Source organism: Petromyzon marinus, chromosome 31 (genome assembly GCF_048934315.1).
Source record: "Petromyzon marinus isolate PM22_M1 ecotype Great Lakes invasive population chromosome 31, UKy_Petmar_22M1.pri1.0, whole genome shotgun sequence".
NCBI lineage: Eukaryota > Metazoa > Chordata > Hyperoartia > Petromyzontiformes > Petromyzontidae > Petromyzon > Petromyzon marinus.
In genome coordinates, this window is record NC_133697.1 from 4433644 (window position 1) to 4458809 (window position 25166).

At 55.7% G+C, this 25166-nt stretch overlaps 1 protein-coding gene across 2 annotated transcripts in view; it reads right to left on the reverse strand.

The window, feature by feature from the left end:
* The window catches only part of LOC116947702 (uncharacterized), a 109196-nt gene that overhangs the window by 42215 nt on the left and 41815 nt on the right, over nucleotides 1–25166 (reverse strand). Inside the window, exons 6-11 of one of the 2 annotated variants that reach the window (XM_032963714.2) lie at nucleotides 20146–20553; nucleotides 19314–19390; nucleotides 18337–18441; nucleotides 14266–14362; nucleotides 11565–11722; nucleotides 9141–9356 (exon numbers count right to left, since the gene is read on the reverse strand). In XM_032963714.2, coding sequence (XP_032819605.2) covers nucleotides 9141–9356; nucleotides 11565–11722; nucleotides 14266–14362; nucleotides 18337–18441; nucleotides 19314–19390; nucleotides 20146–20553 — 1061 coding nt within the window. Of the gene's footprint in view, nucleotides 1–9140; nucleotides 9357–11564; nucleotides 11723–14265; nucleotides 14366–18336; nucleotides 18442–19313; nucleotides 19391–20145; nucleotides 20554–25166 lie in introns of both variants that reach the window. The other variant, XM_032963712.2, reaches the window with a different exon arrangement.

Consider the following 25166-nt stretch of genomic DNA (forward strand, 5'->3'; position numbering starts at 1 on the left):
GGTTTAACCAGGCTGGATTGTGTGAGGAGCTCACAAATCCTTGAAAGATCTGGGCAAGGTCCCATCGGTGAGCTCCTCCGGCAGGCAAGGCTGCGTTGGCTGGGTCATGTAGCTCGCATGCCCAGCCACCGCATGCCGAAACAGCTTTTGCTCGGTCGGATCGAGGGGGCTAAACGGGCGCGGCACGGGCTAGAGAAGAGATGGAGTGATGTGGTACAGGAGGACGTGGAGCTGAGTGGACTTGCCGATGACTGGTATCAGCAGTGTCAAGATCGGCCTCTGTGGAGGAGGCTCGTGAAGGACGCTACTGGGCAGTTGGAGGCAGTCGCCCTCCAACAACAACGGAGGGCGGTGGAGCGACGCTCACAACAACGAGCGGAGCACCGAGTGGCTAAAGCACAGCAGGTTGGCACAGTAGGGGGCACAGGTGGTGCATCAGCTATTCAGCGCAGTCAGTCGACCCGTGGCACCTGGGTCTGCCCCATGACCTCCTGCCAGCGGGCGTTCGACACTTTACGTGGCCTCAAGGTGCACATGGCCTGACACAAGCGTCGTGGTGATGTCACCGCCACTTAGTGGCGAATGGCGGTTGTTGTTGTTGTTGTGGGTGTGTGTGCGTGTGGGGCAGCGGCACAGTGGCTAGCGTGCTGCACTCTGAACCCAGCGGTCCGAGTTCAATTCCCTTTCACGAACAATAATAGTGGCGAATATTTGAACCGGTCCTTGGCCTCCCCCAGGTCGACTTAGCCTCAAATGCGTAGCGAGTGTAGTGTGTAAAACATCCCCACTAGGGAGGCAAAGGCGGCCTGGGGCTTTGCTGATCACCCACCCCCTCGTGTGCCGTGCCGGCCTTTATAGGTGCTCGCTAACAGCACTTGCCGCTACTGTCTGTTAAGGCTCTACGGGGGATCTTTGTCTTTGTGCACACACGGCCAGCGGGCAGCACTGTCATCATCCTTCCTGTTGGACGAGTGAACATTTCGAGATTTGAAATTCATTGCAGACGAAGATGCACATTGCCATCATCATCATCATAGGACAGTGTCTACCTACTGTTGGATGAAGATCTGCCCATGCCGATGCCACCCATCCCTCCTGGCCCAGCACCGCTACCGCTCCGGTTTAACGCCTGCGCGTGAACTAATAAACGCTCCATCTCCATGGCGGATCATTGCGTGTCTCGGTGTAATGACGACGTTTTAAGTCGCAGTTCCTTGAGCAGTGGCTCAAAAGGCCGATTGGCGCTCAAAGTCGCAGGGCAGAAGCGAGCTCGCGCGTTTCTCGAATTGAGCGAGGTTATTATCGTTGTGGGAGCTTGGGGCGGGTGGGGGCGGGGGGGAGACGACGATGAGAGGAGGGAATTCCACAGTGGAGCAGTGCGAGGGAGGAAGCAGAGAGAGAGAGAGAGGTGTTGTGACCTGCAGTGTGGTGAGCGAGTGAGTTCGTGGGCGAGTGAGTGGGTGAGTGGGTGAGTGAGTGGCTGTGTGGGTGAGTGAGTGGCTGAGTGGGTGAGCGAGTGGGTGAGTGAGTGAGTGGCTGAGTGGGTGAGCGAGTGGGTGCACATGGTCTGGCACAGGCCATGCCACTTAGTAGCCAATGGCGGGAATTGGTATTGGATGAGTGGGTAGGTGAGTGGGTGGGTGAGTGAGTGGGTGAGTCAGTGATTGAGAAGGTGGGTGAGTCGGTGAGTGAGTGGCTGAGTGGGTGAGCGAGCGAGTGGGTGCCCATGGCCTGGCACAGGCGCCGTGGTGACTTCACCATCACTTAGCGGCCAATGGCGAGTATTAGTAGTGGATGAGTGGGTAGGTGAGTGGGTGAATGGGTGAGTGAGTAGGTGGCTGCATGGGTGGGTGAGCGAACTAGAGGGGGGTGAGTCAGTGCTCGAGTAGGTGGGTGAGTGATTGAGTGGGTGGGTCGTTGAGTGATTGAGTGGGTGGGTGAGTGAGTGAGTGCGTGAGTACATGAATTGATGGGTGAGTGAGTGCGTGAGTACATTAATGGGTGAGTGAGTGAGTGCGTGAGTACATGAATGGATGGGTGAGTGAGTGAGTGAGTGCGTGAGTACATGAATTGATGGGTGAGTGAGTGCGTGAGTACATGAATGGGTGAGTGAGTGAGCTGCTGTGACCTGCAGTATGGCGGCTGAACGCAGTGCGGAGACAGTCTGGTCTGGTCGATCGCGCAAAGTTCACGGGAGCAATGTCTGTGACGGTAGCGATAAAGGAGTGACACGGAGGTGGCCGTACGGAGGCGAGTGAGCGATCCGGAGGAGCCGGGAGGAAGAGCGAACGGCTCCGCTCGGTCGAGGCGACTGAGAGGAGTTCCCCCGAGTGGCCGGATTACCTCGATCTGGCACGGGATGGTCGCCCACGGCGAGGAGACGTGGGCGTGATGGGGACGGACGAGTGGCGACGGGCGGTGAGCGAGATGGGCGAGCAGAATCGAGGGTGGACTCCAGCGACCACGCCTCAACTCTCTGACCCCGTGACCCCTGGACCCTCCCCCACAAGTTCACATTATTTACCCTGAAGGATGGAACAAGGTGGACACACAAGCCAGCCTCAATGTGACACTGCAGGAACAGTGCTGCCTCCCTTCAGGAACAGTGCTGCCTCAACGTGACACTGCAGGAACAGTGCTGCCCCAACGTGACACTACAGGAACAGTGCTGCCTCAACGTGACACTACAGGAACAGTGCTGCCTCACTACAGGAACAGTGCTGCCTCAACGTGACACTACAGGAACAGTGCTGCCTCAACGTGACACTGCAGGAACAGTGCTGCCTCAACGTGACACTGCAGCAACAGTGCTGCCTCAACGTGACACTACAGGAACAGTGCTGCCTCAACGTGACACTACAGGAACAGTGCTGCCTCAATGTGACACTACAGGAACAGTGCTACCTCAATGTGACACTGCAGGAACAGTTCTGCCTCACTACAGGAACAATGCTGCCTCAACGTGACACTACAGGAACAGTGCTGCCCCAACGTGACACTACAGGAACAGTGCTGCCTCACTACAGGAACAGTGATGCCTCAACGTGACACTACAGGAACAGTGCTGCCTCACTACAGGAACAGTGCTGCCTCAACGTGATACTACAGGAACAGTGATGCCTCAATGTGACACTGCAGGAACAGTGCTGCCTCAATGTGACACTGCAGGAACAGTGCTGCCTCAACGTGACACTGCAGGAACAGTGCTGCCTCACTACAGGAACAGTGCTGCCTCAACGTGACACTACAGGAACAGTGCTGCCCCAACGTGACACTACAGGAACAGTGCTGCCTCACTACAGGAACAGTGCTGCCCCAACGTGACACTGCAGGAACAGTGCTGCCTCAACGTGACACTACAGGAACAGTGCTGCCTCAACGTGCCACTACAAGAACAGTGCTGCCCCAACGTGACACTGCAGGAACAGTGCTGCCTCAACGTGACACTACAGGAACAGTGCTGCCTCACTACAGGAACAGTGCTGCCTCAACGTGACACTACAGGAACAGTGCTGCCTCAATGTGACACTACAGCAACAGTGCTGCCTCAACGTGACACTACAGGAACAGTGCTGCCTCAACGTGACACTACAGGAACAGTGCTGCCTCACTACAGGAACAGTGCTGCCCCAACGTGACACTGCAGGAACAGTGCTGCCTCAACGTGACACTGCAGGAACAGTGCTGCCTCAACGTGACACTACAGGAACAGTGCTGCCCCAACGTGACACTGCAGGAACAGCGCTGCCTGGATGTGGCAGGCAGAGTGACCAGACCGGCTTCGATGAAGCAGGGCATGAACGGTCGGTCCGGGCCCAGTGGATTCTGGGCCGAACCCTCGAGGGTCGCCTGGCACGCGCCGAGCGGCGAGCCGGCGGCGTGTCCCCTTGCAGTTTAACAGCGACAATCTGCCGCGCCCACGTGTCCACAGGCGTCGCCAACGCAAGTGAGAAGCAGAGGCCCCGGGCGGTGCGGGTTCGCGTTCTTGGGTCACGAAAGCCACACGCGTGTGTGAATCGCGGCACGGGCCGAGCTGCTGCTGCCGCTGCCGCCGCTGCTCTCCGGACAGAAAGCCGGCGCCTCCGGGTTTCTCTTCTCGGGCTACTTAGGGGGCAAGGCCGCTCCCAGCACAGCGACGTTTAGCACCGCGGTTTGGGTTTAACGCAGCGGCGTCCCAATGCGATCGCGGCCCAAGGAGCCGTGCGCGCAGAAGCGGCGGGGATCCTCGCCTAGCACGGAGGGGCGGTGAACCGGCGGGCGCTCTGCAAGCCCGCTGCTCCGTGCGAATCTTACGCGAGTCTGCGCACTGCTTACGCAGTAAGCCTCGCGTGCAGGGATCGACGCCGCGAGCGTGAACTTCACACTGCGCCTTCTCACGTGTGTGTGGGTACACGCACAGAGGAAGATGAGGATAATCGACAGGGAAGTGGCCTCAATTTGGCTGTGAACAATGGGGGGGGAGGGGGGGTGGGTGGGGGCGGTGGGAGGTAGGGGGGTGGAAGGTGAGGTGGAATGGGGGGCTAATCAGCAGTCAATAAAGGTGAACTTCTGTGCCAAACCCTCTGACCTCGTACACAATGAAACAATGGTGAAGGAGGGACAGCTGACGCTGCTGTCCAATTAGTACAGAATGGAATCGTGTTGGTGTTTGCAAACTTCCACGCGCACGCATGCACGCACGCAAGCACGCGTGGACTCTCGCAAGCGTATTCGGGCCATACCGCGCGTCGAGCGAAACGTCGGCACGATGTCTGACGTTTTGCCCGAGTTCCCCAAAGAAGCTCGCAGCGCGCGCAGCCTTCAAAGCGTCGGACATCGTGCCGGACGGCGGCGGAAGAACACATCGGCAGGGAGCCACAATGGCGGCACCACACAGAGGTCTCGCTTCTCAATAAAGGAAACGAATCTCAATACCATCTCTCAGCTGGTTCAATAAGGGCCACTTAAGTGCACACAGAGCGTGCATCATACGAGCTCCACGTTTCTCCCTCCCATCGGCTCCCGTGACGGTGGCGGCCAAATTAATTCCCCTCCTCTGCCTGTGCCCAGTCTACCAGGTGAGGCCCCCTGAGCTACATAATTCAGAAGCGACCTGACCACAGATGATAGCTCAACCAAGTGGCTTATGGTCACGTGGAAATTGATAGCAGCCAAATACTCTAAACGCACGTGGATTATATATGTGGAGGGAAAACCCGGAGGACCCGGAGAAAAATCCTCGCGAGCACAGGGAGAGAGAGACATGCAAACTCCAAATATACAGCAGGCGCCAGAGTGGGATTGAACCCACGACCTCCTGTATACCAGGCGAGGTAGTTAACTTTCTCACCACCGTGGTGCCCTCCTCTGCCGCTCCGCATCCTTATTCGGTGAGAAATTAACGTGGCGGAACGAGACCTGGCGGCGGAGAGGATGTTCAACGAGAGCGCCCGGCGCCTTTGCAGTCTCCACCCACGTGTGAGCCCAGCGATGGGGCGAGGGCGGTGCAGCCGGGTTAAGGGTTAAAGGTTAGCGCCAGGGCTGCGCTCGTTTTTCCCAGTCTCGTCGGTCGCTTTGGCGCGATTCAGAACTGAATGAAGCCGCTTTCGGGAGCTCAGTGCTGGGTCGGTTGGGTGGCGGGGGGGGGGGAGGAGCGGGGGAGGGGTCGGAGCGGTGGAGGCACAGGAAATAATTTTCTGGGGGGGGGGGAGGGGGGGGTAGGGTGGAAATTTGCCGCTGGATGAAAAATGGAATCCGCGCGCAAACCTTGGGATGACCTCATAAAATATATTCGGCGAGCCAAGTCCTACAGCGGCCGCATTGACGAGGAGGTGGTGGTGGTGGAGAAACGCGGGTCCGAAGAGTCGGAATGAAAGGGGAGGCGGCTTCAAAGGCGCCCGACCGCCCCGGCGCTTGAGCCGGAGCCAAACGAGCGAGCGGGGGGGGGGGGGGGACGGGGGGGGGGACGGGGGGGGGGGGGACGGCGTCTCCGCAATCCTCGTGTGGCGCCGATCTGCGGACGCACAGTCGCGGCCGCGATGGACGCGTCGCGACATTCCTCGCCGCGGCCGAAAAGCATCGCTCGCGGGGATTCGCGCAAAGCGGCTTGACGCGGAGACAACGGCCGGGCGAGGTTCCCGCGCGACTCGCGGGGCGTGATTTTAGCTGGGGAAGGGTTATTGCCCGAAACGTCACCTATTTGTAAGATATTTCCATTCTTGAGGAATGTGTTTATTTAGCTACTATTCGGTGAGTATTCCTCCCCGCGCCACCCGGTTTTCGTGATTATTTTGTTTCCTACGAAATAATCGTTCCCTCCCCCCCACCTGGGTTAGGGTGAGGAGTTAGGGGTCATGGGTAGACGGGTCAGGACAGATTTATCACCGGAGTAAAGCCGCATTGAAAGCCGAGCGAGTCTGGAAAGTGGGCTTACGTGCCAACGCGTTTAGATTTTACACGATTTTCTTGTCACGGAAAAAAAATACGAGCCCCAAATACGGAGTAGGGACGATGATCTTTACTGGACTATCGGCTCCTGGCGCAGTCCTCGGGGACCGATTACAGGGTCCGGGTGACACAGATAATAAACTAAACCATTTTATTTACCAGGTAAAGCCCACTAAGCTATTAGCTCTTTTTCCGAGGCGACCTGGCCACACGCGGTAGCTCATCGAAGCGGCTTGTATCATCATCATCATCAAACGTGGGAATTTATAGTAGCAACCAAATAATCTGAACGCAAATACCGGAGGAACCCAGAGAAAAACGCACGTGACCGAATATCCACCTTTTTTTTTTTTTCCCCGACACGCTCGGCGAAATAAATTAATTTTTGGCAAGATCTCTCGACGTGCACCACCGATAGCTCTCGCTGTCCACGGCGTCACAGGCCCGCCGCAGGGCGCAACAACGCATTGCGCCCCGTGCGCTCCGCCGGCTGCCTTGGCCAAGCCGGCACCGACGGGCACGGCCAAGCACGGGGCGTGCGGGGGGAGGCCTCCGTCCAGCAGTGGATCGACAGGAACGGCCGCCGTGCGTGTTCGCGCAAAGACGAACGAAGCCACACCTCGATCTCGCGCTGGGGGCCGTTTTGGTGACGGCGCGGCCAGCGGTGACCGGGAGGCTGAACTCGGTGGGAATCGAGAGGAGGGTATGGTTGGGGGGGGGGGGGGAAGGAGGGAGGTGGGGGATGAGGGGGAGGGGGTAGGGGGAGGCACATCACAGCGACACCTGGGCCGAGCGATCCACCGTTCGACTTCACACTCGTCGACCTCAAAGAGTAAAACTAATCATCGAACGTCCGCCGGCAGCTCTTAAGGGGGAGGCGACGATGCACGGTGGGGGGGGGAGGGGAGGATGAAGAGCGAGCGGGCGGCGCCTGCTTTGATCCAGATCAGAATACATTTCTTCATTTTTTTGTTGTTTTAAGTTTGCGGTTCCCGATTAAAAAAAAACGTTTTGCCCATCTGCTTGGTTTGTCGAGCGTCGCGTAAGAACGTCACGGCGGAGCGCGAGAATCAGACGTGCCGTGCATTACCGTGGCAACCCGGGGAGAGACCTCGGTGGCCGAGGTTACCGTGGTGATTGTGGCAACCACGGTAGCTACGATGACTGTAGTTACCATGACAACCGTGGTAGCCATGACAAGGCGCCCTCTACCACTGTAACCACCATGACCACAGAAATGATGAGCAGCGCAGTAACCATGGCAATTACATTGACTGCGTTGACCGTGACAACCAAAGTATCCATGGCAATCACGGTAACTATGACGACCATGGTAATAATGACGACAGTGACCATGTACTGTATGGTGAACTTCTTTCGCACCGTACGTAGCCAACCGTGCTCATCGGAGGTGCGTATCGGCATTTAAAATTGCACAGTAGCTTCCTGACCGGAACGACCAGGAAGCTACCCACGACGTGGGGCTGGAGGGGGGGGGGGGCGGGTAAATCGCCAACGTTGACAAAACGTCGAACGTCGTGAAGTTGGGAAGACGACGAGCAACGAGATGCGGTCGCTACTTTTTTGAATAAAGTGTCGCTCACAGACGGCGGCGTTCTCACGACGGGTGAACGAGAGACCGCCCAACGCCGGAACGGACCTCGCGCACCGGACCCGCGGTCCAGGGGTCGCCGGTTGCACCTCTCGGCACAGCAGGTGCAGCGACGGCGGCGGCTTCTTGAATCATCACCGCCCGCACCCGCCGCGTATCGGCGCGGCTAACCCACCGTCACACCGCCGAGAAGCGCCGGGGCGGTCGCGCTGGTCGTAGATCGTAGGGAGAGGCGTCGACCCCCCCACCCCAACGCCGCCAACCCCCCCCTCTCCCCCCTCCCCCCGGCCAACTGATTGCGCTAAAACAATCCTGGACGCTCGGAGTAATCAGCCGTGGGTGATGAGGCCCAATCAGCGTGCGTGGCGACCGGGCCTCGTGCGACGCTGCTACCGGTGGCGCGACCCCCCCGGGGCGAACGAGCGGCGTCGTGCCGAACCGCGTACCACCGCTGCCAGGCGGAGCATCACGGTTATTTAGCGCAAAGTGCCGAGTGGCCGGCGACAAGCGGCACTGTGGCAGGTGTGACGGACGAGATGGCCTCACCCGATTCAATGAAACGTAATTCACTCTGGACGATGCTTGCACTGAGCAAGGTCATCGTTATGATTATTATGAGAACCTGGGGCAAGAGATGATGACGACGACGACAGTGACGATGATGATGATGATGAGAGTAGGAGGTGAATTCCAGAGTGCAGCAGCAGTGCACGGGAAGCAGCAGACTGAGAAGTGTTGTGGCCGGAGGTGTGGTGGGTGGGTGGGTGGGTGAGTGAGTGAGTGAGTAAATGGATGGGTGGGTGAATGGGTGGGTGGGTGAGTTGGTGGAAGAGTGAATGGGTAGATTCGTGTCTGCTGCTGTGTCTTGTGCAGGGCTTTGAGATCCTTGATGAAAACTGATTTATACGTGGAATTATTGCTGTTGTTGTGTTGCTGTGAGCTGCAGTGTGGTGGACGAACACAGCGCGGTGTGCCTGGCAGAACCAGTGAGTGACGCTCACGGGAGCAGTCACCAACAGGAGCAGTCACCTCGGGAGCAATCACCTCGGGAGCAGCAGCAGCAACATCAACGTAAGAGCAATGATGGGGACAGATCCCTGACCTTCAGGAGGCTCTGGTGGTGGCGCGGAGACGCGAGGGGGCCCCATCCAGCCGTCCCCGCCAGGGCCTCGTCCACGTTGCACAACCAGGCCCAAAGATCGCGCATCGTGGCCTCCTGCTCCTCGTCCTCCTCCTCGTCGTCCCCCTCCTCCATGGAGACAGTGATGTCGACTTCCTGCCACTGCAGCCGCTTCTCGGATGCTTCGGGGCCATTTTCCTGCCACAAAGACAAAACAATCGATTTGACAACATGTCCCTGACTTCGTCTGAGTTGCTGGGCAAGAGGTTTTTTTTTTAATTGAAAAGTCGAATGGACGGATTCATATTCTAGGGCGCTCCAAGAAACGTTAACTCACTTGGGAAGAGGATCAAAATGCATGCTCCCTTTACACATTTTTTGAACAGATGGTATTCAGGGCACCCGAGAGAGAACGTCTAACGTACACAGGAGCCCGATGGATTGTTGCATCGTCAGACTGACATGACGACGGCCCGGGGAGGCCTTCATTCAGCAGCGGATTGATCCATCTCCACAGTGGCACGTCCTTTGGGGCACGTTCCCTACTTTGGCTGCCACTCCATGGGTAGTATCGACCTCCGGCCACCGTTTCCCCGTACCCCAAGCCCCGTTCACTTTGCTTAACGCTCAAAGTGGCGATGTCGCTCATCAAGGTGCTCTACTTTCTGTCTCCCAGTGCGATTCTGTGCCTCCCTGCACGCATTCGCTTTTTGTAGCCGTGTCACTTTCCTTGCCAACGTCCGTATTTCCGAACCACGTGTTCCAGCGGGCAAATATACACATTTGATCTCGAGCATTCCAGCAGCGCCGCCACCCGACACAGCCAATTAGCAAGGTTTGTCACGTAGACGAAACGTGCCAATTCGTGACTAGTTCAGCACACCGGTGTGTTGGCGAGAAAAAACCCACGCCTTAGGTTATCTCGGCTGGCTACGTATGGCGCGAAAGAAGTTCGACGCACGTGCGGCGTTCTCGGAGAGACTCGCGGGCGAGCGAGCGGGGAGGAAGCCGCAGGGCGTATATTTATTTTAACGCCGGCGCAACGGCGGGCGGGCAGGAGGACCGAGGATCAAACGGACGTCCGAGCGGGGGAGACGTGGAAATTTCAATCACTCGTGAGAAAAGAGAAAAAGAAATTATCTTGCGAAGACGCGGAAAGCTTTCCACGGAATTAGGGGCTCGGGATGATCACACGCATGAAAGAAATGCAAATTGAACGTCGCGGAGAAGGGGCTGCCTCAAGGAGGAGCTGACGGCGCATACGGATTAGAGCTTAGGACGGCGAGAGAGTGCGGGGGACGGGGGAGCATTGGGAGGGGGAGAGCGTGGGGGGGGGAGGGGGCGGGGCGGGGCGAGGGGGGGAGAGGGAGACAGAGGGCCGCTCGCAACGTACCACTTCGCATGAGGCTTATTTTCAATTCTTCCCGTTTTGATGCGTTTGAAACAAATGCAGATGGGGATGCGCGTGGCCGAGGTCGTGAAGTTGAACCGTGACGGACGGACGGACGTTGAGCGCCGTAGCATCGTGGCACAGCTTTCATCAAGCACTGAACTGATCGTGGCTGATGATGATGATGATTCCCCAGGTTGACCACATGGCGTGCAAGTGGCTTGCGATGGATTTGAGCTTTTTAGGGATTTCCATCGAACAGTCTGCCATTTAGCGAAGCCTGTTTTCCTTTTTTGTTGTTTTCGTTGGCCAATTTAAGCGTTTGAAGCGGCGGTAACCCAACGCGGCCGTTCGCCTCGCGGGCAGCTCGGCCTGCGCTGGCTCCGGGGGCCCTTAATCAGCTCCAGCTGTTTCGCACAGCGCCGGACAGTGGCGGCGGTGAGGAGGAGGAGTGGCGCTCGGGGTTTCTGCATTCCAATCAGGGCCCCGGCGGTCGTAATCGAGTTAAAATTGTTCCGTATCGATGATCACAATCAGCCGGGGAGGGAGGGTGGGGGGGGGGGGGTCCTCGGATCGTGGCAGATGTCGAACGGTCGAGGGGGAATACAAAAAATGTATTTAAAAATTGTAAAATAAAGTTTTAGTTTTGTGCACTTAGGGTCTGGGCGCAATAATTACTGACAAAGTCGCCGGCTCACAGTTGACACGAAAGGGATTTTAATCAGCACGTGCTCACTCCCAGGGCCACGGAAACGATTGAACGGGCGATAGAATTTCCCCCACATCCATCCCGCGTTAACGACGCCGTACAGCGACACGTCCGGCTTAAGCAGACGGCAAGCTGAACTCCGAGTGGAGGCATTTCTTTTTCGTTTTGCTGTAAAATCGGGGGCGTTAAGGAAACGTTTGGAATGAGCGCCGTCGTGCCAGTAGTGGCCGTCTCGTTAAAATTGGTTGGGAATTTGTTGGGAGTGGGGGGCACGCGGGGTGGGGGGTGGGGGGGGGGCACGCGTTACCTGCGGCTGGTCAGGCCTCGTCCCCTCCGTCCTGGTAGGGTGGTCTCCGGTGATGCCGTCGGCGGGGCGGCGGCCGCCTCCGTCGTCCCGCGCCCTCCGCACCCCCTCGCTCACCTCCCGCCACAGGCGCTCCACGCGCTCCAGCTCGCCCTTCAGGCCTGCAGGGCACGGCGAGCGAGGATGGCTTCGGAAAACATCGCGAATCAATATTTCATTACGGGCTTAATCTCGGCCGGGGCAGAGAGCGTCTGGCGACAAATTAGCGCTGGTTAGGGCGAGATGCTCGTGATTAGGGGGCTCACGCCCTGGCGAAGGAGTCATTTCGCCCGATGCTATGCGGCCGCATGCCTCCCCGTCGCGGGGACAAATTGCGTTGGATGAAGGCGGCATCTTCGCTCATTAATTCGGAGGCCTCGCGCAAAAAAAAAATACGGGGATCTGTTGCAATTTATAGGGTTATCACCCCGGGCGCGAGGCGGCTAAATTGTTTCTGATTCTCCTGCCGGGCGCCGGAGAGCGTCGTGGGAGAGGCCACTCGTGGGCCTTGGTGGGGGAGAAACGCAACGGGCCGCTTGGGCGAGCGCGACAAATCTCGATTAAGTCTCCAATTAGCCACGAGTGGCGACCGCGGCCGCCGGGCCGAGGAGGAGGAGGAGAGATTCGGTTTTGCCTCCCCGGTAGCAAGCGAGCGGGATTAGTGTCGACAACTTCCAAATCACGGACGCTCGCGCCCAGCGGGACAGGAACGCACTCATTCCTTTTTTTTTATTCACCGTTAATCACTGCGGTGGGAAAATTGAAACGACAGCATAATTGGTAAAAAAAAAGTGTATTGCCACCCCCCCCCCCCACCCCCACACCATTCCCCCCCCCCCCATCGTCATTGGTTGAGATGAAAAAAAAGCCAAAATGCTCGTCAGACAAAGTAAAATATAAAATGTAATCTAGACTTTAAAATAATAGCCTGGAGAAATGTAAATTACGCAGGAAATTACAAAAGTGTAGCGCGGTCCAACTTGCAGAACGTGTGCGGGGGATAGCAGTGCATTCTAATTTCTGAGAGGGGGGAAGGATGGGGAGGGGGGAAGGAGGGGAAGGGGGTAAGGAGGGGGGGTAAGGGGGGGGGAAGGAGGGGAGAGATCCATCTCCCATCTCTCCCGGACGTCCATGCCGAGGGTGGCGATGAGGCGTTAAGCAAACAAGGCAAAAGCTCAGGGCCCCAAGCAGTTTGTTGTCCTTCCCCCGCACCTCAGAGAAGCATGGTTGGCTACATACGGTGGTGCGAAAGAAGTGTGGCATAGAGACATATACATAGATCAAGGGCTTCGCGGGGATAGTACCAAAGGGCTGCACGAAATATGAGCTCGATTGAGATCTTCATCAACAACAAAAAAATCCAATTAACCCGAAGAAGTGAATTAATCTATCTCACCCTTCTCCGGTCTGCAATCTCTCTCCTCTCATCCATCTCCGTCTTTGTATCTCCCCTGTGCCCTGTCGTCACGTCACGTCGAGTTTACAACTCGAATGGGGGGAGCGGCACCCTCGCTGGCTCTGGGAACCCCACGGCAGCATGCTGGGCGCGTCCCGCTCCTCTCAACATCGTCAGCCATAATCAATCCACTGCTGGATGAGGCCCCCACCCCCACACACACCGTGGCAGCCAGTGGGGGGGGGGGTTATTCTGCCAGGTCAGCGGTAGGTTAGCAGTCGGGGAGCATGGACGTGGGAGCGTAGAAATGCAGTACAACAATTGGTTTCGCTGCGCTTGCCCACAGTCGCCCACAACCGCACAGCCTAGAACACCTGTTTATGCAGGGTGCTCGTCAAATCTACTATTCTATTCGTGCGTGTGACGGCAATGTGTTCAGGAGCTAAATGCCAATTTCGAGGTCTGCTGCTGGCCTCGACGAGAGGGTTTCAGCAGCGAGAGAGAGAGAGGGAGAGAGGAGTTCGTGTTGCTGCTCCTCCTCCGCTGAATGAGTGCCGACCACAGTGGGTTCAGTGTACGGCCCATCGTTACTTTTCTCAGATCGGATCGGGCGCATTTCAGGTAACCGGGCGCATTACGGGTAACCGGGCGCATTTCAGGTAACCGGGCGCATTACGGGTGACCGGGCACATTTCGGGTAACCGGGCGCATTTCGGGTGACCGGGCGCATTTCGGGTGACCGGGCGCATTTCGGGTGACCGGGCGCATTTCGGGTAACCGGGCACATTTCGGGTAACCGGGCGCATTTCGGGTAACCGGGCACATTTCGGGTAACCGGGCGCATTTCGGGTAACCGGGCGCATTTCGGGTGACTGGGCGCATTCCGGGTGACCGGGCCATTGCCACCTCTACACACCGGCGTTCTCAATCGCCCAGCAACCTGCAATGGACAAACGAGGCTTCACTATTTAAGCTGATTACACAATCGAAGAGCAGCATTTCTCTGTGCCCGCAGGGAGCTGCCACTCAGTGTTCTCCGGCCACGACACCTTTCCCTGCCCCCCACACACACCCACCCCTGTCACATCCGAGCCCGTCTCATTAATGTATCGCTGTCACATCGGCTTAATATCTCCGACTCGGCACGCAAGCTGAAACATTCGCGACGGGGCTGCTCTCACGGTTTGCACGGATCGCGGCTCGCGGCCGCGCCCGCGAGCCGAAGGGGTCGCGACCGCCTCGTGCCCGACGGGACCGCGGGGAGCTCACCGGACTGGTCGAGCTGCGGCAGCGAGAGGAGCGCGAGCCCCTCGGCCAGCACCAGCTCCTTCTCCGCTCGGTGAGCGTCCGGGTTCAGCTGCAACGGCTGCTGCCAGAAAAAAAAAAGAATAATGAAAAAAAATGGCCACGGAGAGAACCGGCGGAGATCGGCGTTGTTGTTGTTGTTGTTGATGTTTATTATTTTGGGACGGTGCGATTGTCTCAAGTCTCCCTAAGGCATGGCGCGCGCGTGTGCACGCGTGGCGGGGATAAAAAGTGGGTGTGTTCCACGCTTGCCGAGACGTTGAAGCAAGCGAGGCAAGAGTTGGCCACAGTAGCCACTCGAGGGACTCTCCGTGGCCCCGTCTGGCGGAGGCCTTTCCCACAGCAGTCGCGCCAGTGAGCAATTGCAGGGCTGCGCCTTTGGTTGATATTACTGGAACGCCGTAGAGCTTATCTCAATCGTTTAGGAGTCGACTGTTGTGAATCACGAGGCAATAAACGAGGCATTAGCGGGCTGCCCTGTCCGCTTAGCGATGACGACGGCGACAGCTCTTTAGCGAACGCTGCTGGCGCGCCGGCGACTCGATGATCGTGCGGGGCGAGGAACAACGTCCCGCTCGTGATCGCGCTCCTGGAGCCACGGCTCGATCCCGCGCCGTGGCTCCGCCACGCAAGCAGAGACGCCGGTGACTCCCCACCACGCACGCAAGCGCTGTTTGTGAGTAGAGCCCACGAAGGCCGGCCACGGCACCGCGCGACGGGGCGCCGTGGCCGGAATCACGCTCAGCCGCATTTGTGTCTCCGGGCACAGATGGTGTACGCACAGCACGAGGTGCTTCATTAAGGCCGGGTCGGCCGACCGGAGGGCGGGACGAGCACCGGTTCAGGTAATCGTCACCAGGTATCGGGTCGCCGGGTCCGTAGCGCCGCTCGCTGACCGTGGCACCACCGCTCCGCGCCACGGAAGGCAGCAGCGTTAAGCAAATGTTTTAAATTTCGATTTAAAGCTTTCGTGACTGCAATGATTCATCTTCTTTGGTTCTTTCGGTAAAGTCACGTAGAATGATAATAAAATAATAAATTGATAAAAATGTTTTAAGCGGAGGGCTCGTAGCGACGCGGTCGGCTCCTGACTTGATTTTGAGAATTTATAAAAAGGGAGGTGCTGAGCTTCGGGACTTCAACCACCCCTCTCCCAGCCCCCACCACCTGACGCTACAGGTCTGTAACAGGATGAGAGAGCGTGCGTGGTCGTCATCACCACCTCATCGCTCCACCACCACCACCACCTGCACCTCCTCGCTGCACCGCACCCCCGTCTGAAGTTGAACACCGCCGGGGTTCGCGACTGGCGGGGGGGGCAGCGGCAAACCCCACGGGGGTGGCGTGAGCGGCGGTGAGGACTTGGAGGGCGCGAGGAAGTCTGCCTCTGCCGATCGATGGCCAATCACTCCGCGGCAGTGCTGGTGCCGACGGCGACGATTGGGGATATCGCGCGGATGGACGGGACAAAGAGAAATGTATTTTATGTTGGGCGTCGGCGTCTGATTTTGCCATTGGTGAGGGTGAGGTCCTGGGGTGGATTTCAGGTTTCAGCCGCTGCCCGTGATTGAACCGGGTTCTCAAGTGTAGCGAGTTGATTGCCTCACGTAGAGACCGATAGGCTCACATAGAGATCCATAGATTCACATAGAGGCCCCTAGATTCACATAGAGAACCATAGACTCACATAGAGACCCATAGACTCGCATAAAGAACCATAGACTCGCACAGAATCCCATCGACTCGTTTAGAGACCCATAGACTCACATAGAGATACATAGACTCATATAAAGACCCACAAACTCACATAGAATCCCATAGACTCACATACAGACCCATAGACTCACATAGAGACCCATAGACTCACATAGAGCCACATTAATCCAGGTTCTCAAGTGCAGCGAGTTGATGATCTCAGCTCGATCCTCAATCAGGTGAAACTTGGTTCTGAACTTAATTTGGCTGAATTTAAGCTGTGAGAAATTAAAATGTAGGGGGTTTGACCGTTCTGTGATGAACGTCACTGCCAGTGAGATGGTTCTATTTGGGGACCGGTGGTGCACCTCCGAGGTAGCTCTGTGACATTCGCTTACCGCGGGTGCTATCCTGCTCCGCGACAGTTCCAAATTAATTATTCACCCCCTGACGCGACGCCCGGAGTGTGCTCAGAAGAAAAATAAACCGTAGTGTGGGATGGATCCAAAAAGGTGGACGAAAGAGTCTTGCTGAACATACGGACGGGAGGACGAGCGATCCCCACGCTGCGCCTCGAATCCCATGGGCGCCACGGTGGCTAGGAGATGTTAACTACCTCGCCCGTTATGCAGGAGGTCGTGGGTTCGATCCTGACCCTACCGCCTGCTGTATTTTTGGAGTTTGCGTGTCTCTCTCTCTCTCTCATCATCACGGTGGCTAGGAGATGTTAACTACCTCGCTTGGTATACAGGAGGTCGTGGGTTCGATCCCGACCCTGACGCCTGCTGTATTTTTTGAGTTTGCGTGTTTCCCTCTCTCTCTCATCATCATCACGGTGGCTAGGAGATATTAACTACCTCGCCCGGTATGCAGGAGGTCGTGGGTTCGATCACGACTCTACCGCCGGCTGTATTTTTGGAGTTTGCGTGTCTCTCTCTCTCTCATCATCACGGTGGCTAGGAGATGTTAACTACCTCGCATGGTATACAGGAGGTCGTGGGTTCGATCCCGACCCTGACGCCTGCTGTATTTTTGGAGTTTGCGTCTCTCTCTCTCCCTGTGGCAGCGTGGATTTTTCTCCAGGCCCTCCGGTTTTTCCCTCGACATTTATTAACGTGTGCTTTGAGTATTTGTCTGATATCATCATCATCATCATTAAACCTCCTTTGCCAGTACCAAAATAATATAATAGGGTTTTTCCCCTTTTTTCTGGCAACAAAACTGAAACCATTTTACAAGGAATCATGTGTGCATTAACCACAATACTTGTGGTCAAAATGCCTGTTGGTGTCCTCTGGTCTAGCACCAATTGAGACGAGGCTCAAAAGAATGCCGTCTCTGGTGTGTACCAATCAGTTTAAAGGACAATGCATGTAATATCAGAGTGTATTTTTTGTTTGCATTTTGACCACAGGTATTGTGGTTAATGCAGACATGATTCCTTGTAAAAAAAAAGGGTTCAGTTTCGTTGCCAGAAAAAAAGGGGGGAAAGCCCCATTACATTATATTTGTCTGATGAGAAGCCAATTCACGACCGGGTCGCTTCCTAAGAAAGAGCTACATAGCTCACTAGGCCTCACCTGGGAATTTTCTGTTTTGCTTTTCCGCCGCGCATCGGCGAGTGTCGCCGCGGGCAGTGCAGTACAACGTTGGGTTCCGCTGCGCTGCCCGCTGACGAGCTGGCGTGCACGGCGGCTGCCCCTCCGTGCACCGCTCAGGCTCAACGCTCCGCCTGCCTTCCGAGGCATCGCTCGGAGGTGGCCGGCCTTAACGCGCGGCGCGCCGACCGCTGCGCCGCCGCCTGCCCCTCCGCCCCCACTCCCAACGAGCGTTGAAAGATTTCCGCGATGCCTCCTTTCAATTTCTACCAGAGACGCGGCGAACGGACGAGCTGGGCCCAGGCGCAATTCTTGCGAGTCGTTTAAAATGCTCGGAGCCGCTCGCTGAGGTCGCGGAGGTCACAAAGGTCACGAAGGTCGCGACCCCGATGCTCGCTGCCACACCGCCACGGAATGAGTGGGTGCGCGAGTACGGAATGTGAACGAGCAAATGAATGAATGTGAACGGGCGAGTGAGGGATGAGAATAAAATTATTGAATGAATGAACTAACGATTGAATGGACGAGTGAATTCGTGAATGAATGAGGGAATACTTGTGCAGCGAGTGAATGAAAGAATGAATCAGAAAGCAAATAAGTAAATTAATTAACGAGTAAACGAATTAGCAAGCGAACGGGCGAGCGAGCGGGTGCTGAACGTGAAGGAATACATCAACGAATGAGCAAAAGGTGATGGCACGGGTGGGTGGGAGCGGGGAGTGGGGAGTTGGGGGATGCTCACGGGGCTCGGAGCGTCGGCGGGGTCATGGGGGGGCGTCCACTCGTGCAAGGCGCCGGCGGCCGCCTCCACCCAGCCCTCCAGCTCTCCCAGCCGCTGGGCAAAGAGCTGCGAGACATCACGCAGCAGCGGCGGCGGCGTGGCCGTGCGCATCATGCGCGTGAACCGTGACCCTCCTCCAAAACCACGCTCCAGAGAGGATGTCAGAAGACGCCCTCCTCATGTTCCTCCTCCTGTTACTCCGCCTCCCGTTCATCCCCCTATTCCCCCTATCCCTCCTCATATCCCTCTTCCCATTCATCACGTGACTCTTCCGACCAACAATCTTACGCCTCCTATTCCTCCCGTTAACCATCCTATACCTTCCTGCAATCGCACGTCCGCTTACCGCGGTTGGTCAACGTGCGGTTGTCCCGGCGCGTGAGTCACCGCGCGGGATCCCGCGACAATTTCGACGACGATTGGCGCCGTGCCCAAACGGCGCTTGGGGGGTTTAACCGGGCTGCTCCGGTTCGGCCCGTTATCTTGGGACAGGCACCACAAGTGACGCAGCGACCGAGCGGCCGCGATCGTCAACGGCCGAATGCGTCTCGAATTACCCACGTGGTACCCGCGGCCGAGCGCCGGCACCGACACCTCGTCACGACGCCCCCCCATCCTCGTCACGGAAAACAGATCCTCATCACGGCGGCCACACTTAACCATGGAACCCAACTTACGACACCCACAATTCATCGCACCGTCACCACCACCACAACCACCACCACACTATTGAATCCACACCTCATCTTTTGAAACGAGCATCATGTCATTTCACCGCCATCTCGTCACGCGAGAGGTAAACCTCATTACAGTGCCCCCCCCCGCCGCCCCCCCCCCGCTTTAGCAGAATATTGTAGGGGTTGGGGACAAGAACCGGCCCGATCGTTCTCATTTTTCAACGGACGCTGGGCTCTCGTGAGATCTTGGTGGAGCATCACCTCGACTCTGCGTGCGGCGTCGGCGTCCGGGTGTCCCCGGAGACAGCCACGGAGCTCCTCACGGAGTCGCTGGGCTCCTGTGGGCGACACGGACACGCGGGTGAGCGCCCCTCGCCCCAACGCTCGCCCCACCGCTCGCCCCACCGCTCGCCCCACCATTCTCAACCACCGCTCACCCCACCGCTCGCTCCACCGTTCTCAACCACCGCTCACCCCACTGCACGCCCCACCCCTCGCCCCAACGCTCGCCCCACCGCTCGCCCCACCGCTCTCAACCACCGCTCACCCCACCGCACGCCCCACCCCTCGCCCCAACGCTCGCCCCACCGCTCGCCCCACCGCTTTCAACCACCGCTCACCCCATCGCTCGCCCCACCGTTCTCAACCACCGCTCACCCCACCGCTCGCTCCACCGTTCTCAACCACCGCTCACTCCACCGCTCGCCCCACCGCTCGCCCCACCCCTCGCCCCACCGCTCGCCCCACCGCACTCAACCCCACCGGTTGGCTACATGCGGTGTGGAAGAAATCCAACGGACATACGTAGGTAACAGTGCGGCGACGGTGTGGGGAGTGGTGTGGTGACCGTGACGCTTCATCAAGGAGCCACTCGGAGGCGCTGCAGAGAGCAACCCGTGACGTCGCTCATTTCTCACGAGCCTCGTCTACTCCGAACATTTCTCACAAACCGCCCGAGCCTGACGCTGAGCTAAAGAAGGGAGCGACCGAAATCGCGACAGGAGGCGCTAACTTGCGCGCGCGCTCCGTCGCTACGCGGGGCAGGGTTTGGCGCGCCACCGGAAGATGGCGGTCCGCCGATCAGGTCGCTCACCCGGGCGGGCGAGCGCCGGCGCGGTGGCGGCGAACCGCGCGCCCTCCTGCTCGTCGTCCGACGACGCGTCCGGGAACGTGTCACCGAACTGCTTCCCGGTGAAGCCCGCGCCACGGCCGCCCCCCGTCACCGCGCCGGCGCCGGCCTCGGCGTCGGGGCTCGGCTCGTCCCACGGCACCGGAGTGCCGTGTCCCCGCTCGGGGGAGCCGGGGTCCGACGCCGCCTCCGACAGCTCCCAATCGTCCAGGTCCCTCGCCGCCGCGTGGAATCGAGGCGGCGGCGGCGGCGTCAGTAGCGCCAGGTACTCGGCAGAGTCGCGGCGTGGAGGGGAGGCTGGGACGTGGGGCGACACGCCGGGGCCGCCGGAGAAGCCGAGGTCGCCGGGGTCACCGCCTCTGTCGCCTCCGACTGCCGTGGGCGGAGAGAAGGCAGGGCGGGTTAGCGGCGTCTACCAAGCTGTGAACATGAACCTGCCCACGCCTGAGACGGCGGAATGCCTCGGTTACACGGGTCATACACCGTGGCCGGGTGGAGGTAGCGAGGATTGGTGAGCGTCGAGAAGGAGCTGTACCCTGGCTCTGCCAGGAGAAGGCCGTACAGCAAAAATGTGGACTCCACCTGTTCCCTCTGTATGGGATAGAGCGTTTCCCCCTTGCATGCAGTTTCTCCGGGTTCTCGGGTTTCCTCCTACATGTAAACAGTGATTGACTAGACGATAACACCTTAATATATAGAGGACTGAAGAGCATGGGAAATTGTTGGCACCAGCAACCACGCGGCTGCTTTATTGTGTGTCTTGGTTCCTTGCGGTGACGAGATGTTACGGATCTCGTTTGTTACACAAATCAGGAAAGATTCGCCGAGTGCGGGTGCGATGGTTCAGGAGCGTGCTGCGGTGTGAATGTTTGTTTGGCCGTTTCCAGCAGTGAGAGTTTGGCTTTGTCTGGGACACAATCGGAGTGCCTGGAGGATACCCAGCAGCACGCAATGGGGTAACACCATGGAGCTCTCTCACACAGTCGGGGTTCAAGAGCTCACGTACCCTTGGTGGTGAGATGTTAACTACCTCGCCTGGTATACAGGAGGTCGTGGGTTTTATCCCGACCGTGACACCTGTATATTTGTAATTTGCGTGTCTCTCTCCCCGTGGTCATGTGGATTTTTCTCTGGGTCCTCCGGTTTTTTTCACCCCACATTTAGAAACATGTGTTGAGAGTTTTTGTCTGTTGCTATACATTTCCACGTGATAAGCCACGTCGTCGAGGTATCAGCTGTGGCCAGGTCACTTCTGAAAAAGGGCTTATATTGCTCAGTGGGCCTTACCTAGTAAAATTAAAAAAATAGTTTAGTTTTTATCCATCATAGAGGTTTTTTGAGTTAAATTTTTAGTTTAGTTAAGAGAGTGAGTGAATACTGTAGGCGTTCTGAGTTGAAATACTAATAATTATTTTATACCTGTGTATAGCCAATTGTCAATCCACTGCTGGTGGAGGTGCTCCCCACGTCTTACGGGGCGTGGCGGTTATTTGACCATATTTCACCAACAGTGCCGGATTAAGCTAGTGCGGGGCCTGTAGCATCATGTTATAAAGGGGCCCTAAATTAAAAAAAAACATAAATATTGAACACACAAATTTTAAATTTGCATAGTAATGTAATTGTATATTTTCATTTGCTATACAGCCAGGTAATACGACAAATCACTAACCTTAAACACCCGGTCATTCATAAAAGTTGAAGGCGATATAGTCCTATAGTAATAGAACAAGTGCAGAATCACTGAACCAGAATTGATAGCTTGAAAGCATTTAGCGCGGGGCCCTTGAAATTGCAGGGCCCGTAGCATATGGAGCTAATTTTGCTATGAGGATAATCCAGCACTGTTCACCACGTCGTCCCACAACAACAGCAATCGTGGTAGCAATGCGTATGTGGCTTGTGTATCCTAGGAAAAAGCTCGGCGAGTCTCAGGTCTCTTTCTCAGGCGGCTGCTGCCACGTTGGGGCGTTCTGCAGATGAGTTGCGTGGGGAAGGAGGAACCGCCCCGTGCAGTGGACCCTTCCAGAGAGTTGTCACCTGTGCACCTGCGTGTTGAGGTTCTTCGTCGACACGTGGAAAGTATCGTCAGGTCCCACATTGTTACATGTCAGGGCTCTGGTCAAGGCGTAACAACATCGTCGGTCACGGTCCAATCCGCCGCTGGATGAAGGCATGTCCGCGACGAGCCGTCGCCACCTCTCCCCGAGATGCAACGTTCCATCCTGGCTCTCCGGGGGGCAAGGAAGCCGATTTCGTCGCTCTGTCTCCGCGTTGGTGGGGGGGGGTTGTCAGTTTGGACTTTAACCTATCTACGTGACTTGATCGAAAGACCCAAGAATATGAATTCCTGCAATCACAAACTATTAGATCTTTTAACAAACTTCGAGACAAGAAGGCTCACCTGATCGAGTCGCTCACATTTCTGAAGAGATGCCGCGACACTAAGGTAATACCGATCGCCTTTACACTGACATCTGCTGCAGTCACTTCTCCCAATGCTAAACGGATCTTGTTCAGGGCTGGCCTAGCCCTGATCTCAGAGAGAATACGATTGCTCCGATTTGAACTAGACGATTCAGACAAGACTCTCCTGAAATCACACTTAACATTGATGGAAAAAATATCTACATCTGATTGGGAACATGTAGACAACATCACAGCCCGTTAAGCCGCCTCAATGGCAGCTAAATGCAAAGATAACCTGATGTCCAAGTTCAACCTCCTTTCCAAGAAGAAGCCAGATCCACACATTAAAAAGTTAGACGTTGACAAGATTGTTATCAATCAGAGTAAAAGTCCAATTTCAGACAGCCTAAAATCAATTCTAGTCAAAGGGTTGAATTTCGCAGTCACCGCTAAACACATCGCAGTTGATGATATCATTGCCCAGGTCGACGTAGCTCTTAAGGGTTTGAGACCCATTACTGCAGACGTGGCAAGATCGGAAATCGCTGCAATCCTCAGAAACGCTAAGACACCTATTAGCAACATCAGTAAAGATGAGCGCTTTGAGCTTTCTCAATTATTAAAGAGAGATGACATCGTCATCCCCTCAGCCGACAAGGGCAATGCCACAGTTATCATGGACAAAACCACATACAATAACAAAATTCAGGACCTACTTAATGATGGTAGCTATACCAAAATGAAAGAGATCTCACCAACCGCCTCGTTACGAAAACCAACAATATCATCACTGATTCGACATCTTTGATCGAACCAACCAAACGGTTTTCCTTAAAACCATAAAGAAGGGACACCCCTTCGTCCTATCGTCTCCACCATTGACTCATCCACCTACAAACTGGCTCGATTTCTCTCTGAGACCTTACAACCATTTACTGGTAAGACCACCTCAGCTGTACTCAACTCAGCTCACTTGGTATCGTTAATTAAGGACATCTAACTATCTCCAGGTGATTTGCTCGTTAGTTTCGATGTGGTCTCTTCGTTTACCAAAGTTCCTGTGCCTGATACCATTGCAATCATTGAAGACTTGGTACAACAAGGACTGAATGCTGATGTACCGGCCCTGGTGAGACACTGCCTCACCAACACTTACTTCCCCTGGAATGGAACATTCTTCAAACAAGTTGAAGGTACCCCAATGGGTTCTCCCTTATCTCCAGTTGTCGCCAATGTTTTCATGGAAAATTTTGAGACAGATGCCATCCAGGCATCCGATCTACGTCCGTCCTTGTGGAAGAGGTACATCGATGACACGTTTGTCATCTGGCCACATGGCCGACCAGCTCTGAACCAATTCCTCAACCACATCAATTTTATACACCCAGCCATCAAATTCACCATGGAGGTGGAAAAAGATGGCAAGTTACCATTCTTGGATGTTTTAATCTAAAAGAGACCAGATGGCTCAATGGGACACTGTCTACAGGAAAGCCACCCATACGGATGCCTACCTAAAACCTGACTCCCACCACCATCCATCCCAGAAGAATTCCCTCATCAAAGCTCCACACCATAGAGCTTGATGTATTTCTGACCGTCATCACCTAGCCAGTGAACTGGAACATGTACACCAAGCTCTCAAGATGAATGGATATTCAGCCTACACAATCCGTAAAGCTTTCACCCCAACCGTTGGGAAAGAACCATCTGAGGACCCAATCAAAACCATCACCTTGCCATACATAGCAGGGGGTCACTAAAAATACTTCAAAAATCATGAACAAACACAAGATCCAGGTTCGATTTAACACTACGTAAAATTCGTGATCTGATCCCTTGTGTGAAGGATGTGATCCCTGACATGCAATACCCCGGCGTCTACAAACTGAGCTGTGTCTGTGGTAGTACAGTGGTACCTCGGTATACATCGTTAATTCGTTCTAGAAGGTAGGAGGACTTATACCGAAAATGACGAAAACCAAACGAATTTTTCCCATAAGAAATAAAGGGAACGGAAATAATCCGTTCCAGAGTATAAGAAATTATATTTATATGGCATATTATACATGAATGTGTTTGTATAGGATAATTTAGACACTACTTATTACTAAAATGCATACATACATTAAAATAAATGCATAAATAAATTACAATAAATTTAAATAAAAATACAATTTAACGTCACTTTACCTTGCTGAAGATTCACTTTGAAATGACAACAAACACGTGAAAATTCACAGGGAGTTCTCGCAAGGGTTGTGCACTGAACGAGATCTACAGTCAGACTGAGGAGCGGCGCTTTGTCTCAGTCGTGAACGGGGTCTACGTGGGGACGGGGCGACTCATCCCGACCCATGCAAGTTCTAGCAAGCGCATCGTATCCCAAGCAAAACGTTGTATCCCAAGAGACGTTTTTCTCGTCAAAACACGTCATATACCAATTTCGACGTATTCCAAAGCGGTCGTATACCGAGGTATGACTATAGTTATATTGGGGAGTAGTTTTTTTTGTTCTTTTTGTTATTTTCTTTGAACCTATCTAGGTAACTTTACCGAAAGACCCAAGAATAAGA